The sequence below is a fragment of the Carassius auratus genome, unplaced genomic scaffold (assembly GCF_003368295.1).
Source record: "Carassius auratus strain Wakin unplaced genomic scaffold, ASM336829v1 scaf_tig00216553, whole genome shotgun sequence".
Classification (NCBI taxonomy): domain Eukaryota; kingdom Metazoa; phylum Chordata; class Actinopteri; order Cypriniformes; family Cyprinidae; genus Carassius; species Carassius auratus.
This window is the reverse complement of record NW_020528628.1, coordinates 449382-467095: the sequence shown is the minus strand read 5'-3', so window position 1 is coordinate 467095 and position 17714 is coordinate 449382. Positions and strand designations below refer to the sequence as shown.

At 33.8% G+C, this 17714-nt stretch overlaps 2 protein-coding genes across 5 annotated transcripts in view; both read left to right on the top strand.

The window, feature by feature from the left end:
- The window catches only part of LOC113098408 (CAP-Gly domain-containing linker protein 1), a 49752-nt gene extending 43151 nt beyond the window's left edge, over positions 1 to 6601 (top strand). For all 3 annotated transcript variants that reach the window (XM_026263465.1, XM_026263466.1, XM_026263464.1), the window contains 9 exons: positions 763 to 883; positions 1071 to 1123; positions 1217 to 1334; positions 3212 to 3264; positions 3420 to 3537; positions 3635 to 3782; positions 4132 to 4184; positions 4908 to 5035; positions 5461 to 6601. In XM_026263465.1, the coding sequence (XP_026119250.1) occupies positions 763 to 883; positions 1071 to 1123; positions 1217 to 1334; positions 3212 to 3264; positions 3420 to 3537; positions 3635 to 3782; positions 4132 to 4184; positions 4908 to 5035; positions 5461 to 5689 (1021 nt within the window). In that variant the 3' untranslated portion in view covers positions 5690 to 6601. The remainder of the gene's footprint in view (positions 1 to 762; positions 884 to 1070; positions 1124 to 1216; positions 1335 to 3211; positions 3265 to 3419; positions 3538 to 3634; positions 3783 to 4131; positions 4185 to 4907; positions 5036 to 5460) is intronic.
- A 3878-nt stretch (positions 6602 to 10479) lies between these two features.
- On the top strand, positions 10480 to 16230 carry cdca5 (cell division cycle associated 5). Of its 2 annotated transcripts, XM_026263469.1 has the most exons (6): positions 10481 to 10637; positions 10762 to 10858; positions 11063 to 11142; positions 11701 to 11763; positions 11854 to 12363; positions 14814 to 16230. In XM_026263469.1, exons 2-6 carry the CDS (start codon positions 10804 to 10806, stop codon positions 14892 to 14894), a joined length of 789 nt encoding a protein of 262 aa, XP_026119254.1. In that variant the 5' UTR covers positions 10481 to 10637; positions 10762 to 10803; the 3' UTR covers positions 14895 to 16230. The 2 variants fall into 2 exon arrangements, with proteins under 2 accessions (XP_026119253.1, XP_026119254.1); XM_026263468.1 differs by having other exon boundaries at positions 10480 to 10858.
- Positions 16231 to 17714: the final 1484 nt, after the last annotated feature.

Sequence of the window (17714 nt, the reverse complement as noted above, 5' to 3'; positions counted from 1 at the left end):
TTCAAAATACCTTCTCTAGTGTTAGAAAAGACAGAAACTCATAAAGGTTTGGAACTGCTTGAGAATTAAATACGACAGAATTTTTGGGTGAACCATCCTTTTGAATGTTTAGTTTGAAATGTGACTATATATATATATATATATATATATATATATATATATATATATATATATGTCGCTGGGGTATATTTTTTAGCAATAGCCAACAAAACATTGTATGGGTCAAAATTATCGATTTTTCTTTTATGCCAAAAATCATAAGGGTATTAAGTAAAGATCATGTTCTATGAAGATATTTTGTAAATTTCCTACTGTTAATATATCAAAACTTAATTTTTGATTAGTAATATGCATTGCTAAGAATTCATTTGGAAAACTTCAAAGTAGATTTTCTCAGCATTTATATTTTTTTGCACCCTCAGATTCCATATTTTCTGTATATCTGCCAAATTTTGTCTCAATTTCTAAAAATTGACAATTAAGACAAATAAGAGGTTTTGGGGTCCATGGTCACTATATGGACATACATCCCATTTTAGCACTATATAATGCCTGTGTGACAAGCACATGGTCTACAGTTAATAGCTGTCACCAAAGTTGTAGCATAACAGTCTTTGCAAATATAGCCTAATTAATAGATTAGATAATTGTTGAGAGCTGCTTCTTTTTATAGTTGTTTCAAGAACAAGTGGAATAGGAATCCTTTGTGATTTCACTTTGTGTCTCTGTGTTGTTTGAATAAATGCTGGTTGTGTGTTTCAGTGAGGAGATTAAACAAGCTGCTGCTGAAAAAGCCCAGGCAGTGGAGGCTCTGAAAGAGGAGAAGGAAAAGTTAACCATGGAACTTGCCAGCAGCCACAAAGACAGTAACATTCTGCTAAATGTATGTTAACCGATTGTCTAGATCATTAAGCACAATTAATTTTTGTTTGATTTTAAAGCAGTTATAAATGCTAAAAAATGAAATGGATTAATGATGTGTTTTATATAAATTATTTAGTTTTAAATGCAATGTTGTGATGATTGATGTGTTAAATCTGAGAGGTATATTTGTTTCATCCTCAATACAGCTCAAAAAGGAGTGCGACAACCTTAATGATCAATTAAAGGAGATGAAAATAAGGTAAGGATCAACAGAGAATTTATTTATGGAGTCGTGTATCTAGGAATTTGTTTAGTTGTTTCAACTATATCCTACAATTTGTCTTCTGCACAGGGAAAGCACTCTAACAACCGAATCAGAAAAGGAGAAAGCAGCACTTCAGCAGTTTCTCCAAACACAGAGTGCCTTGATTTCAGAAAAGGACAAAGAATTAGACTCTCTGAGAAATGAGGTAATTTGGCTGTTTATGTAATACTTTTGTATTTAAATGTTTTGATTACAATAGTGGTGATCTCAGTACGAGAACATATTAACATCCAAAATAAATTAATTCAAAATTGTTGAAGAGCAGAGTAAGATGGACTTGAGGCTGCCTTTTACATTTATATTATTAAGACCAAACTTGATGTGTTGACAACCATGACAACCATGATCTGAGGGTTGTGGAAAGTTGTCAAAGTAATTTACATTTATTTGAGCATTGTGAAGATATAATACATTTTTTATACATTTTTACAAATTTACCTATATTTGCAGAGCACAATGTCCAAGCTTTACAGAAATTTTTACATAGACATCAGGACTTTCTGAGAACACTACAGTTTGCAACCTAAACCCTATAATTTTGCAACTGTTTGATTCATAAAGTAGAGATGTAGGCCATTATATTTGTGCGTGAGATCCATTAAAACATTTTGGCCTACACCTTGTGAATGCAATGTTCTTTAAAAAACTTGGTACACATGGCCAATATAATAGTCTGAAAAGCCCCACCAAATTTCATCTTTAAACTTCTGATTTTCATGGGGGCTAAAAGCAAATTCAGAATGATTAGCGATTTATCTGTGTTTATATGTAAATGATGGTTGATGGGCTGTAATACTTTTATTGTCCATAAGCATGTCTCTTGTAAATTTCTAAGCCGTTTCATCAAACCCTAACTTACAAAATTAGTGGACATTCTAAATTCAATTTAACTCTGGAGTACAAACACACTTAACAGTACATACGTTAGTATTTATTTACATGAGCTTTTGGTACTTGAACCCCAATAATTGCTGAATGTGCATATATTTCAAATATAGTAATTATAGTGATACATTTACACGCCATATTTGTAAAGCAATTCTCCAAGCTGCAATATTTCTTAAAATAGATGACTTTCACTTTTGCGTTATATTAAGGTATTATTTCTTTTGGACAGTTTGTTTTTGTTCAGAGACTGGAACTGGAGTTTTTCCCTTGTAAAGGCCATTGCTCACTGAGTCCAGAATTTTCGTCTCTTAAAAAAATAATAATTTGGGTCGGGTTTAATTTTCTGCAATTTCCGAATGTCAAGGTCATTCACTCAGTCTTTTGACACAAAGCACTTTAAAGATCTGAGGATTTTTTTCTTTGGTTTTATTTTCTTACAAAAACGCATAGATTCGCTACAGGAGGCCTGTGTTCACCCCTCGGAGCCGTCTGAGACAATTTTTTCTCTTTTTTAATGGAAGGGCGCTTTTTATTTAATGTCTTTTGGACTGAAGGAATGCAACACCCGTTGAGTGCCATGAAATGGCTTGAAAGATCAAAGACATTTTTTAACATAACTCCGACTGGATTAGTCTGAAAGAAGAAAGTCATATACACCTAAGATGCCTTAGGAGTGAGTAAAATGCAGCCTAATTTTCATTTTTGTTTGAGCTTACCCTTTAATAAGGATGGGGAACTTTCCTTCCTCTCTATATCTCAGGATTGGATGGACCCAATTTATTTTTCTTTTTTTAAGAAGCGAGGGGATCCTGCTTGGAGACTCTATTTAGTACTGTTTTGCAAATTTTTTCACAACAGATTATTTAATACGCATTGGACTCCATGTGCAAGGTTTCTGTGCATGATGAATTTTTAGGAGGATGAATATGAAAAAAATTTCGGACTCCGTGTGCAAGAACCTTTAGTCTTTATTATTGTGGTATATTAATTTTCAGATAAATCAGTCCTGAAATTGCACATATAAAATTAGTACAAGTGTTTACAGGTCAGGGTTACTAGGGCAGAAATATCTTTATATATATATTTTTTATTATTTATTCATGCTATTGAAATTATTGAAATTCCTCCTTACAGTTCAAAAAGGAGTGTGACAGCCTTAATAGTCAATTGAAGAAGATAAAAATGAGGTGAGCAACTACAGGAAATTTTATACTGTTTTGATCATCATGTGTAGATATCTTTGCTTTTTTTTTTTTTTTTTTTAATATAGACATTCTTGACCATACATTCCTGCATTAATGAATGGAGAATACTCACATCATGCAATCTATCTTCTGCACAGGGAAAGTACTTTAACAAAAGAAACAGAAAAAGAGAAGGAAGCACTACAGCAATCTCTCCAAACAAAGAGTGCCTTGATCTCAGAGAAGGACAAAGAATTAGACTCTCTGAGAAACGAGGTCTACGAATCTGTTTGAATTATGGTTTGTGTGCTTATGTGCAAATTTCTGTTTTGCTTGATTTTTTTTTTTTTTCTTTTGCGGTTCTTGCAAGCAGATAGCAGGTCTGCATGATATGACACAGGTACTGCAGTCCAATCTGAAGTCTCACAAGAGTGAGAATACTTTACTGCAGGAGCGAGTGAAGAATCTGGAGACGAGTTTAGCTGACGCTCAGATCACCAGCAAAGGAGATGATGCCTCAGGTACAACGCTACACACAACTTTTTATTCCATTTCTATTCCTTTTTTTTTTATTCCAGTTAAAAGTAGATTAAACGTTTTGAAATGCACATTTGAAAAAAAAAAAAGAAGAAAAGAATTACAAAAATATAAAATATAAAAACAGAGGGATATATTGTTTTCATTGCATTGCATTTAATTTCTTCCAGGCAGACTGTAGTTCTACCATTGCATTTTGGGATCAAACTTTACTTTGAAATACCTATATGCTGTAACTGTTACCTTAAACTGACCTAAATTTAACTTATTATAAGTGTGTTGTACTTACGTTTAATCTACATGACCGATTTGCATGTTTTACGCTCCAACTAGATGATTCTGCTTTAAAAGCATGGAAGGAGGCAAAGGAGAATGCTGAGCGGCAGGTATGTAGAGTGGAAAGTTTTATCTTTATAATGTATATTTTTGTCCATTATTGTAATGGCATACTGTTAGTTTGGCCCACTGTCCTACAACATCAGATACACTCTTAATCGTGCTTTAAAAAGTTTGCTTAAATTACCCTCGATAACTTTTTTTTAAATTAAATTTCTTTCTAGGCATTTGACGCACAGAACTTTTATTTATAGTTGTCTACAAATTTTATTAAATTAATCTAATTAAACGTTGCACAATTAAATTTAATCAGTATTCTCATTATAATATATAGGATATATTTTTGTTAGAATCTTCTCATGAATCTCTTTACTTGTGTTGTCCCTGGTAAGTTAAAACTGGCCTTTTAACAACACATTTACAGATATTTTTTGTGTAAAAGAACAAATTTGAATTTGTGGTTAACCATCACAAACATCACATACAGATTCAATTAGTTGTTTTATATAGTTTATTACAGTCTATTTTTTTATTTGTTTCTCACCATAAATATAGCCGTGGTAGCTGGTGTGGATCCAAATTATAAACTATAAATCAATCGTATAGGTATATATAAGCAATGCCATAAGAATAGATGCCATAATATAATCTTAGAACAATTGGACAGGCTTTCTGCAGGTTTATAATATTATAAATTGCACATTTGAATTGAGAAACTTGTTGATTAATTAATTTTATTTATTTTGAATTTTTTTTTTTTTTTTTGGGGAAAGGTTGAATTCCTGAATTCAGTTATTGTGGATCTTCAGCGGAAGAACGAAGACCTAAAATCGAAACTAGAGAAGATGGCTGAAGCAGCGCTCAATGGAAATGGTCCAAGTGAAATGGACAGTCATAACAGGTGTTTTGTTTTTCAAATGTCAGCATACAATACCAAGAATGAGCAGAATTCACCATTATTATTATTATTATTATTTTTTTATCTTCAAACTAATTTTTCACTTAATTGGTAGCTTTACTGATTTTATATTAGTTGATTTTGGGTATGTAGAGATTGTGTAAACTTAATGATGGTTTTCAATTCGTCAAACCAAAATGTCATTCTGTGTACATAAATACATAAAAAATTATTTCTAAATGTATAATATTTTTTACTTAATTCATATGTATTGTTTAGAATTGTATTATTTGAGCTTGGGTTATTTTTTATTCATTTTATAATGATGATATGCAAAATGTGTAAAAACTGAATGAAAAAAAGTTAAAACAAAAAAGCTGTTAATACACTGTTACATAGTATCTTACACCCTTGTCTTCTCTACCTAGTCACACCGAGCCAACGATTAAAAAGAAACCCCCTCCCCGTCTCTTCTGTGACATATGTGACTGCTTTGACCTACACGACACAGAGGACTGTCCCACACAGGACCAGATGCTAGATTCCCCACCACACACTACCTATCACGGCAGTCCCAATGATGAAAGGCCTTACTGTGACATCTGTGAGGTCTTCGGCCACTGGACAGAGTCCTGCAATGACGATCAAACGTTCTAGGGTCCTGCTTACATGATCACACAACATTTGTACTTGCAATACTATGCCTTGAATCAAACAGTGCACAAAAGACTATTGTAGGTTTGTGTGGTTTTTCACATGTAAGCCTAAACCTTTCAGTCACTTAAAAGCAAGCATCTGTAGTTTACTCAGTAGCAAATTTACCTGCCTTTTATTGCACTGAATGACTATTAGGATGAAAGAGGGTTTTAAGTTCACTTTGAAATAACCTTGTAGTGAATGCTCATTCTTTATATGGTGGTTAACCATGAAATCTGGAATCAACGGTTGTCTTATATGGTTAAAAGGTTGTAGATCTTTGAACATCAGTGCTGACTTTTAGTGGAAGGGAGGCTTGATTTCTCAACAGCCTTTCACATATCAAGTTTGGATGCTGTAAGAGAAGTGTTAATATAAAAAGTAATTTATTCTAGGATTGTGAAAATGTCAAAATTTATATATAAAAAAACGTAAATAAGTATGTTTAAATCATTCATTACCTTAAAGAATGACGGTTATGAAAATTGCAACTTAAGCCTGGAAAGAAATGGAGGGGGAAAAAAAGGACGATCATCTCACTGTTTTTGTTTCTTTAAAGTCATCATATGTTTCCCAGGTTGTTTGTGAGACATTTATTTGTACAAATATCAAAGTGGGGGACTTTTTTTTTTGAAAATAAACTTCAAGAAATATCTTTTAAGTGCAAAAAATATTCTTTGTTGTGTTGTATGTTAATGCCAATGTGCTGCTCTAAAAATCTGTGTGTATGGTCCTAAAGAGCATCCTGAGCTGTCTGCAGAAAATGTAGGGCTATTTGGCTCTTGTCCAAGCCAGACATTGTTTTTGGCCATAAACTGCCTGACAAATGAAGCAGTGAGTTACAATAAACATTGTTTTCCAATAAGTTTTAAATTTGTCTGATGTGTTCAGTCATAACCATCAACTATATCAGCGCTTCCCAACCTTTTAAAACTTCTGTGTTCAAGCTATTACCTCAGCCTATTATTACCTACAACAAGTCAATTTATACAATGCTGACATATAGATACTGGCTCATGGGGACACCAGATCAACGCCCCCTAGTGGTGAACCATTACAATTTTAAACGCTAAGGAAAAGTATGATATAACTCGTTAAAATCACGTGTCTACATGGTCAGAGAGCAAACAAAGTGAAGAGGCAGGCACAATTTTGGAGGGTGCTTAGAAAGAAAAAAAATTCTGAAAGTAATTTTCAGATGCAACCGAAAAAAAAACGGGATAAACACAAACTCGAAACTTGTAAATAAAATAATCTGTTACATATGTACAATTTAATAACATGTATATTTCATTCATTTATATTGCTGCATGCTTTTAAAACACATTAAATATACATTTGTAGTTTTTAGGAAAAAAAGATAAGACTCGTATAAGTCGAATTTTCAGAAATAATAACGACAGGCCTAATAATGTTATAATGTAGGCTACTAATATTATGAACACTACAGGATGTTTTAGTTCCCCTCGCTTTACAACAAATCCTTTATATTTATAACCTTATCAGAACATAGCAAGAATTAAAACAGGCTATATATAATTCTAATGGATAAAAAAAAAAATTCAGTATATAATAATATAGGCCTAGCAATAGACAAGCCATGACAAATTAATTTTGAAACGAAACGTATAATTAAAACGAAACGTATAAGGTAACGTTTGCCTTAATTCATTAGGCACAAATCCAAATGTGTCCATATTTGCAATGCAGCTAAACCATTAGCCTATTTATTAGGTAAAATAGGGTTTTTAGTTCACGTGTGATCGACGGAAAAATATTGTAATGAGCAAAAATTTGCCACAGTGGACTGGTGAACATGCCGAACCTCACGGTGAACGGTTGAGCTGTTTCCAATGAATGCAGTAGCGTATAGTGTGCACGTGAGTCGCCTGCAGGATCAAACAGCTGGAACATAAAATAGATTATACTCCGTAATTTTTTGGTAATACAGTAAAGGTATAATGCGAAAGTGCAAAGTGTTAGCAGTTCTGAACAATAATAGCAAAGTTGAAAATAATTATTTAGAAATGCAGTAGACTACTGTCCTATTTCGCTCTGCATTACCTGAACAAATCAATCACCTTTATTTATATAGTGCTTTAAACAAAATACATTGCGTCAAAGCACTGAACAACATTCATTTGGAAAACAGTGTCTCAATAATGCAAAATGATAGTTAAAGGCAGTTCATCATTGAATTCAGTTATGTCATCTCTGTTCAGTTTAAATAGTGTCTGTTTTTATTTCCAATCAAGTCAATGATATCGCTGTAGATGAAGTGACCCCAACTAAGCAAGCCAGAGGCGACAGCGGCAAGGAACCTTGGGAGAAACCAGGCTCAGTTGGGGGGCCAGTTCTCCTCTGACCAGACGAAACCAGTAGTTCAATTCCAGGCTGCAGCAAAGTCAGATTGTGCAGAAGAATCATCTGTTTCCTGTGGTCTTGTCCTGGTGCTCCTCTGAGACAGGGTCTTTACAGGGGATCTGTATCAGTTGGGGCTGGATATAAATAGGATATATATACCCTGCCTCACAGACTAAAATCTATGGAGGACTAAAAATGACAGAAGGAAAAATAAATAAATAAATAAATAAAAGTAGAAATAAATAAATAAATGCAGAAATAATAGTGAAAATAAATACATTTTGGTAATATAAATGGCTATTTCTGTATTTTTGCATGTATTTATTTATTTATTTATGCATTTATATATGTATTTATAAATGTATTTATGTATTTATATATTTATTTATATATTTCTACATTTATTTATTTATACATTTATTTACTTCTACATTTATTTATTTCTGTATTTCTACATTTCTTCATTTATTTATTTCATTATTTCCACATTTCTACATTTATTTTCCCTGCACCTGTATGCTAATTGAGTGGGAGGTGCCAACATCAGCCGAAGAAGGATTGGTTAGCTGGAGGCCGCATCGCTAACCAGACAGAAGCAAACGATCCATCTATCAGGCTACATGAATGCTGCGGCTAGTTTTTATTTAGAAATAAATAAATGTAGAAATGTGGAAATACAGAAATAAATAAATGTATAAATGTGAAAATACAGAAATAAATACATTTAGAAGTAAGCAAATGTATAAATAAATAAATGTATAAATATATAAATAAATATATAAATATATAAATACATAAATACATAAATATATAAATAAATGTGTAAATACATAAATAAATACATATATAAATGCATAAATAAATAAATAAATACATGCAAAAATACAGAAATAGCCATTTATATGACCAAAATGTATTTTATTTTCACTAATATTTCTGCATTTATTTATTTATTTCTACTTTTATTTATTTATTTATTTATTTTTCCTTCTGTCATTTTTAGTCCTTCATAAAAATCAGGGCGCCCGAGACGGTGAGGCGGCACAGAAGTGGCCGGGCCAGGCCCCCTCGTTGCGCTGACGCTGCATGTCTAGTTTAATATAGGAGCACCTAAACACTGGTTTCATAAACATTTCAAAGTGTATTCATTATTTATTTTTTTTTTTTTTTAGCAATTTCTTTAAGTGCATCATCAATCTGAACATGCTTAGCAGCCTGTATAGTTGGACAATCACTGCCAATTACTGCTCATAATAAACTGCTTAAAAAATAACTTTCTTCTTTTTTTAAATTTCAACTTTTTCGACATTCAATCATGAGATGGAAAAATGAATTACAAATAAGTAAAACAAGAACTACAAATAAGTTAAACACAATTTATACACTCACCTAATATGAGGTGAGTGTATAAATTGTGTTTTACTTATTTTTAGTTCTTATTTGTTTTAATTATTTGTTTGATTATATATTGAGAGTGCTCCTCTGGGCTCTATGTCCATCTCACTGGCTCATCTGGTCTCTGGCTTTATGATTTAGGTTTAGTTTTAATAAGATGTATAGGCCCAAGCCCTCGCAAGAAATAATCAAACAAATAATTAAAACAAACAAGAACTAAAAGTAAATGAAACACACAATTTATACACTCACCTCACCTCATATTAAATGATTTGTGGATTGCATTTAATAGATTACACATGCATGAAAAAAATTTGGAATTGATTTGTGAAACTAAAAGCTGTCTTTGTCAGGGTGTTTGGGCTGTTAGGATGAGAGAATCATTTGGCATTCGGTTCATTTGATTCTGATGAGTTTTAAAAAGCTTTGAAGACAGGCTGGATGAAACAAGAATCAAAACAGATGCCAATATGTCCTTATTTAGTCAAGTTACTGGCCTAATGTATAAAGTTTTTCTTTGAAATACAGTTGTGTTTTAATTTTTAATGCAAATAACATGGAAATTAAAACCTAAATGTAGCCTCATAAGGTCTCACAAAATGTCATGTTAAAGGCTATTTAAAACCGTTTTGTAGTTTAGAGATTACAGTTAGGTCTACAGTAATGTTAATATGCCTGTGACAACATGAAATTCTAATGGGTATGAGTTGTTTTACTTTTTATTGCAGGTTTTCTGGGAATCCACAGTCTATGGAGTCCACCCGACAAACTTGTCACCCGATTATCACCTGATTATAACCAATTCTCCTCAGAATTACATGAAAAAAGGGACGTGGAATGTATCACTTGGGTCATTGTTCTGGGAAAATACTGTATTTTTTGTCTTATCTGTACTATCCAAAATATCCTGATATGAAGATGATTCGTCTGTCTCTGAACCTTGAAGCGCCCCCTAAAGGAAAACATATGTTGAACGCACAGGAAGTAGTTGGTTTAGCCCCACCCCCTGCATCCGCCATCTCCTGTTCCTACATGGGAAGGCGGGCGAATTTGAAAGAAGAGTATATTCGTTTACGTCCAAAAACATAGAAATTTGTATAATTTGTTTTATACAATTCCACAGAACCGACCATACAGCAGATTGGACCGTATAAGTAAAGCTAAGGCACAACAACTTTAGTATAACGTTGCATGCATCGTTTTTGTTGGTGTAATCGTGGCATTGTTCATTTCTCGTGTGTTCGTCGTGTTGGCTAACGTTAACTGTCTAGCAGCAGTTTGCCGTTTCTGGATCTGTAACGTTATTGTCTTGCAAGATGAGCAACAAAACCACACGATTACCGTCGAGGAAAAGCAGCGAAGAAATCAGAGGTGAGTGTTATTCCTTTGAACACTATATTTAACGTTAGTCTTTTAACAAGGTTGTTAATAATTTAACGTTATTCGTTATGTAAGTGAATGTCGAAGGAATAATGAATGCATAAATGACAGATAACACGACTTTATAATACTAAAAGTATGCTCTGTTTTGTGTTAGTTGTGTTTTTCTATAAAAGGTTTACTGTTTGTATATAGATTCAAACGGAAAGAGTCCACCACGAAGGAGGTCCTGCAGGTTGTCTGCAAATGATGAAAGTCTGGCCTCTAAAGTTGTGGTGAGTTCGCTAAAGTCAGTCACTGTTTGATAAATGGTAGGAATAAATGGAAAGAAAGAAAAGCAAGACATGTCTCGTATTTACTTCCATAAATGAAAGTAGAAGCTGATTTTCTGTTGCGAGTTGACAAGCAAGGTTTTTTGCTCATTACAAGTATAAATTTGTTGCAATTTTTGTTTTTTTCTGGCTCCCTGTTAAAACTGGTTAAGTGAATCATTTATAAATCCAAAACAATTTTGTTACCTTGTTTGAGGTATTATAGCTGAAAAACAAATATAGATATGATTGTCTAAAATATGTAATATTAGTTATATTAATTCTACTGCATATTTTAATTCTTATGATGTATGGAGTTATGTTCTGGAGATATTAGAAGTATTGTGTGATGTCATCATTTTGATAAAATGGTAACTTTCTAGCGTTCAGCTCTCATTAAACTTTTTTGTTGAAAAGTAGTTATTTTTAAGCAGCTATGTGGGTCATTGTTGGTCTTGTTGGTGTCATATTCACACACAAAAAAATGTTTTATATATATTATATATGTCTCTCACATTTAAGGCTCCACCTGTGGCTGTGAAACGGTCAATCACTGTTAGGAAAATTGCACCCAGGAAAACTCAGGTATTTCTTACAAACTCTACCCAGTACATGTTTGTTTTCTTGGACTCTACCAAAAATACATAATGTTGTCATTTAAAAATGTTCCTCTAGGCCCTGTCTGACAATAACAAGGAGAATGTGGAACGATTATCTGAAGTGCCGACAAAGCTGTCCAGAGTCTTGACATCGTCCCCAGTTGTGGCAACAGTGCCCAAGACAGCTGTTCTCTCGCCCATCCTGCCTCCTTCCTCTCCATCTTCTCACCCCAAAAAATCGGGGCAGGACCCCGTTTGGTCCCAAAAAGTGCGACGCTCCTACAGTCGCTTGAGTATGGGGGAAAAGTCCTTTGAAAGCCCGAAATCCTTTCATGCACCTTCCACTTCTCCCAACAACCGAGAGACCCTGTTTGGTTTTGAGAGGCTTCAGACACCTGAGGTGATGCGTAAAACTGAGGGATCTAGAGTAGCTCCTCTGGGCTCTATGTCCATCTCACTGGGTTCTTTCAACATGTCCGCTGCTGATGACAGCACATCAAACCCACCAGAAATTGATCAAAACATCCCAGGTGTGTGCCTGGGGAAGAAGAAGACAACCAGGCGTAAGCGCATACAACAGATAAAGGTGAGACTGAGTTGGGGAAGAAGAAGGATATAGTGATCTAAAACATCTCTTTAATAGGGATGTAACGATATCAAAATCTCACGGTACGATACAATTTCGATATTGACCTCACGGTGCGATATTTATTGCGATATTGTGGAAAAGCTCACGGTATTGTTAAATAGCTCACGATAGTGTTTGTGATGATAATAGCGAAAAAATACTGACATTTATTCTGCTTTTGCCAGTCAACAAGCAATTTATTGCTGTATTTATGGATCCATGACAACATAAAACGCTGATCACATAGTGCTTTTAAAGTGCAACTTGTAGTCAGGAACAAAAATATTCTGTACAGTAATATTTGGTTGCATAACTGATTTTTCTGTGCAATGTTCAAGTTAAGAAGCAACTAGAACAATTGTAAACAATAGGGAATTCCCTTAAATTGCAAACAAAAATCAAGTTAAGTCAGGTTTAAATGTGCAAGGCAAATAAAAGCAGCCTTTTAAAACTGGTATTTTAGGACCATAACTTAAACTTAAATAAAATAGTCAGTCAAAAAACCTTTTAAAAAAACACTGACCTATCATTTAGCTTATGTTCACGTTATTCCTCAGAAAGATCAAAACATCTACATTGCAAGGGAGAAGAAAAAAAAACATTAAAAAAAATTCTTAACAGTCTGGCAAAAAGCCTTCTGAAAAACACTGAACTATCCTTTAGCTAATGTTCAAGTTTTTCTTTAGAAACGTTTTCCGCTACGAACTCCCGAACTGACTCAAATGATTCGCGAACCCGCCTTGAACTCCCGAACTAATTTAAATGATTCGCGAACCCGCTTTGAACTCCCGAACTGACTCATGTTGCTTGTGTTTCCTGTGCTGTATCGCAGTTTACTGTGGCAGTGCTTGCACATAGTCCATTGTCTGTCCACCACCTTCTCTCCTTTTGCGTTTTTTGACACGGCGAAACCAAAATGTTTCCAGACATCTGATTTAAAAGCTGCAGGGGCTGGCACAATCTCAACTTCGGTTTTGTTGTTTTCATCCTTACAAGTATCGCTGTCGGCCATGCTGGCTTGCTGTGAGCTTGTGTGGACAGCGTACAATCCTATTGGCTTAACAACGGTTGCTGTGACGACGCAGCGCAAAGGATCATGGTATATGTAGTTAACAATGATTTGTTCCGCGGGACTGTGTTTATTCCTCTTGCTTTTTGACGGACACCTGTCCTTTTAATATTGTAACCCAACCACGATGATATCTAGACAAGTTTACCACCGCGATTACATCCCTACTCTTTAAATGTAAAGGTGGAGTGAAATTGAAATTTGCTACAAATGCACTTAACGTCAGGCCATCCAAGATGTAGATTAGTGTTTCTTCATCAGAACAGATTTTGAAAACATCAGTTAGTACATCAGTTCAGTACATCAGTTGCTGACCAATTGATCCTCTGCAGTGTATGGGTGTCATCAGAATGAGTCCAAACTGTGGATAAAAACATCACAATAATCCACACAACTCCAGTCCATCAATGAATGTCTTGTAAAGTGAAAAGCTGTGTGTTTGTAAGAAACAAATCCATATAGAAGACGTTTTTAACTTCAAACTGTTGCTTCTGACCAAAAAAGTCCTCTATCCATTATATTTGAAAAGTCATATTGTCTGAATCAGGATATAGCAAATATGCATAGATCTTGTAGTTCTGCCAAGGAAAAATGGTCCATAACAGTTAGATTTTGATGCGAGAAGACAACACCAGAGAAAGTTATGGATTGTAGATTCAGAAGTAGTGATTTATAAAGAAAATGTCTGAACTGATTTATTTACAAAACACAAAATGCTTATTGGGCAGCGTTTACACTTGTCATTATCAATGTGACCTGAATCCGGATGTTTTCACATACATGGAATGTCATCTGATCAGCGTGTCCTGGTCCAAAGGTAGTCAAGGACACATCAGATCTCAGTGTAATGTAAATGCAATCCAGCCATCATGTCTGCATTCGCAAAACGCCACCCCCTCTCTCACGAACTGTCAGAAAAAAAGACGAAGAACACACATGTATAGACTAGTGAGACTTTTACATTTATCTTTGATTTGTAAAATGTCCCGTGACTGAAAATATTATTCTAAAGAAAACCCACCACTTCAGGTTGACTCTGCATCAGGTCATTCTCTGCAGACTTAAATAATGTGCGGGAAAGATGAATCTAATCAGTTATCTAGATAGAAAAGTCAGTTGATGTTGCCAAGTGTAGATGTGCCATATTCTGACTGACTGATGATCCGATATGCAAGCATAAACGCAGTCTTAGATGCAACCCTAATTAAATGCACCTGATTAAACTTATGGCATATCTGAAAACTACCTAGTATGTGTTGGAGCAGGGTAGGAACTAAACACCCCTTATTAAACACCCTGATTTACTTGATTGGTTAAAAATTTTTTCCTGCTCTTTCAGATGTCAGAGTTGGACGTTCTTGCTGCAAAGATGAATGCTGAGTTTGAGGAAGCTGAAAGTTTTGAACTGGTTGTTGAATGAAATTTCTAAAGAGCCTCATGCGCTCAGGACATTTTCAGGACACGTCATACCTTTCAACTTATTACTTTTATTATTGTTCATTATGCTTACTGCCCGCTGTTTCTTCCTGTTTGCAAAATCTAAACTTAGCATGTTTAAAGAGATCAAACAGTTTTGTTCTGATAATTTTTCTAAATGCCACAATCATAAGTAAATCTCTAAATTACAATGTTGAAAAACTTGTTGGTCTTTACTTTTTGGTTATTTCTGTGTTTTTTGTTGTTGTTTTTCATATTTGATGAATCAGTTTTGTTAAATTTTGTCATTTTAATAAATAGCCTTTTGGAGTAGTAGCCTTTCAGAGTTGAAACTGCATCCTTTTGTTAAAAGTTTCAAGTATTTTTCCTATGATAAAATGTCGGCAGAAAGGATGATCACTGGTAATATGTAATACACTTTTCATATGACCTATTTCATAAATAATGTCTGGCTAGATTACATGTTTAAGAAATGGATATAGGTATTTCTAAATTATAGATAAGTTGAACTATATACATTACAAATTTTTTTAAATATATTTTTTATTATTTCAAACCAAGTACTAATAGAAATCATTATGAGCAATTATTGCTGCATGTTGTGATTTAACTATGCTTCACCATAGAGTAAGCACCTGATCATATTATTCATATGCGCATCTGTTCTTTACTCTGTTCCAACATGGTTTCAGAACATTTGTTTAGTTGTATGCAGTGTGATGAGCATGTCAATACAATCCATCCATCATTAATCTAACAGAAATGGATAAAGGTATTTCTAAATTATAGATAAGTTGAACTATATACATTTCAATTTTTTTTAAATATATTTTTTATTATTTCAAACCAAGTACTAATAGAAATCATTATGAGCAATTATTGCTGCATGTTGTGATTTAACTATGCTTCACCATAGAGTAAGCACCTGATCATATTATTCATATGCGCATCTGTTCTTTACTCTGTTCCAACATGGTTCCAGAACATTTGTTTAGTTGCATGCAGTGTGATGAGCATGTCAATACAATCCATCCATCATTAATCTAACAGAACCTGAGTGCATTGCATGCTGAGGAGTCTGTACCTTGAAACTGGATTAGCTGGCTAGCCAGGTTTTGTTTCAATCCTGAGTTTTAGCTATCACGAAAGTGACTTGGCTTTTAGCAGCATTTATTGCCATAGTAACTTGTGCTGCACAGCTAACCCGCTCCAGTTTCTCTGCTGTTGTACTGCTGTGCTGTAGCACCACGTTGGATTTTTCTGTCCCAGTGGAATTCTCTGTCATTTTAAAATTAAAATAAAGTACATAATAAACAAAACTGTATTCACCCCATCATTATTTAACAGCCTAGGCTAGGTCAAGTTTGCAGGCAAGATAACTGACACAAATGTCTCCCTAAACAAGATACATGTGTGCAAGTGAATCACGTTTAGTAGCTTGATAACAAGAAATCTTTGTCATGGTCTCACAACTATATTAAAATCAGACCAGTCAGAGCAGGTGATTTAATTTAAATCAACAACAAATGTCTAAGTATTTTATTATTCATGTATTTTATACATGAAATCACCTGCTCTGACTGGTCTGATCTTTTTTTTTTTTTTTCTTTTTTTTTTTTAATTTTAATCAACCTAAATGACTCAGATATTCTTTTCATTCAAGTCAATATTCTGAAAAAATAAGAGATTCATTCTTTAAAGCCTACGGTATCATATTTGAATTCTAAGGCCTTTAAATTACCAACATGATCAATTCTATGATGAAAACCATATTTATTAAGTGAGTAAAAGCCCTTGTAGTAAAAAAAAAAAGCAAAAGAATGAAACGGATCGCCTCACATTAATTGGTGGAAGGTGGTCGCTTATGACAGTCCCACATTGGAATAGTGTGTATATAAATGCTAATATTGCATATTGATATACATCCATGACTGATAAACAAGAAACACTTATGCATTTGTGTGTGTGTGTGTGTGTGTGTATATATATATATATATATATATATATATATATTGATTAGTCTCAATACATTCAATTTATTAAAAAAAGAAAAATACTTCATATTTGTTCATATTATTTCTGATAATTACTTCATATGTCAGGCTTTACATGATTAATTTGAAATTCTGGAAAACAGCTAAACATTTTGAAGGTATTGTGTTAGGAATAGGAAACTGGGAAGCTCTTCAATTTAATGAAAACAAAAAAAAAAACGTTACAAAACAAAACATGAGAAGAAACCATGTTAATTAATGCAAAAAAAAAAAAAGTTTTAATATAGATATAGATATAGCAGCAAAACAATTAATTTAGCTAAAACAATTAGTAAAAAAAAAAAAAAATTAGTTTAGCTACAGCATGTCAACATATCTTCAAGGGCCTGTACCATGATGGTGGCTAAACAAACTCAGGTTTACAGGATTAGTTGACAAAACCAAACCACACCAATCTGGCTTTGCTGGTACCATGATGCTGATCATCAGCTTTCTTTGTCAACTCAGGCTTTGCTCCTGAGTTTGTGGAGCACATGCAGAGCATGTGTGATTCACTTCTTGTGAGAGGTCCAACGAGATTCATTTGCTGAAGGTTAAGAGATAGGAGAATATGAAGAAAAAAATTCATAATATGCAATATGCAATATTAATGTTTATATACAAACTATTGCAATAGGCCTGTCATATGTGACCAGCTGTTGAACTGCCACCAATTAATGTGAGGTGAGCTGTTTCATTCTTCTTTTTTTAATACTACAAGGGCTTTTACTCTGGTAAAAGTAACAGGCCTTAGAATTCAAACATGATAC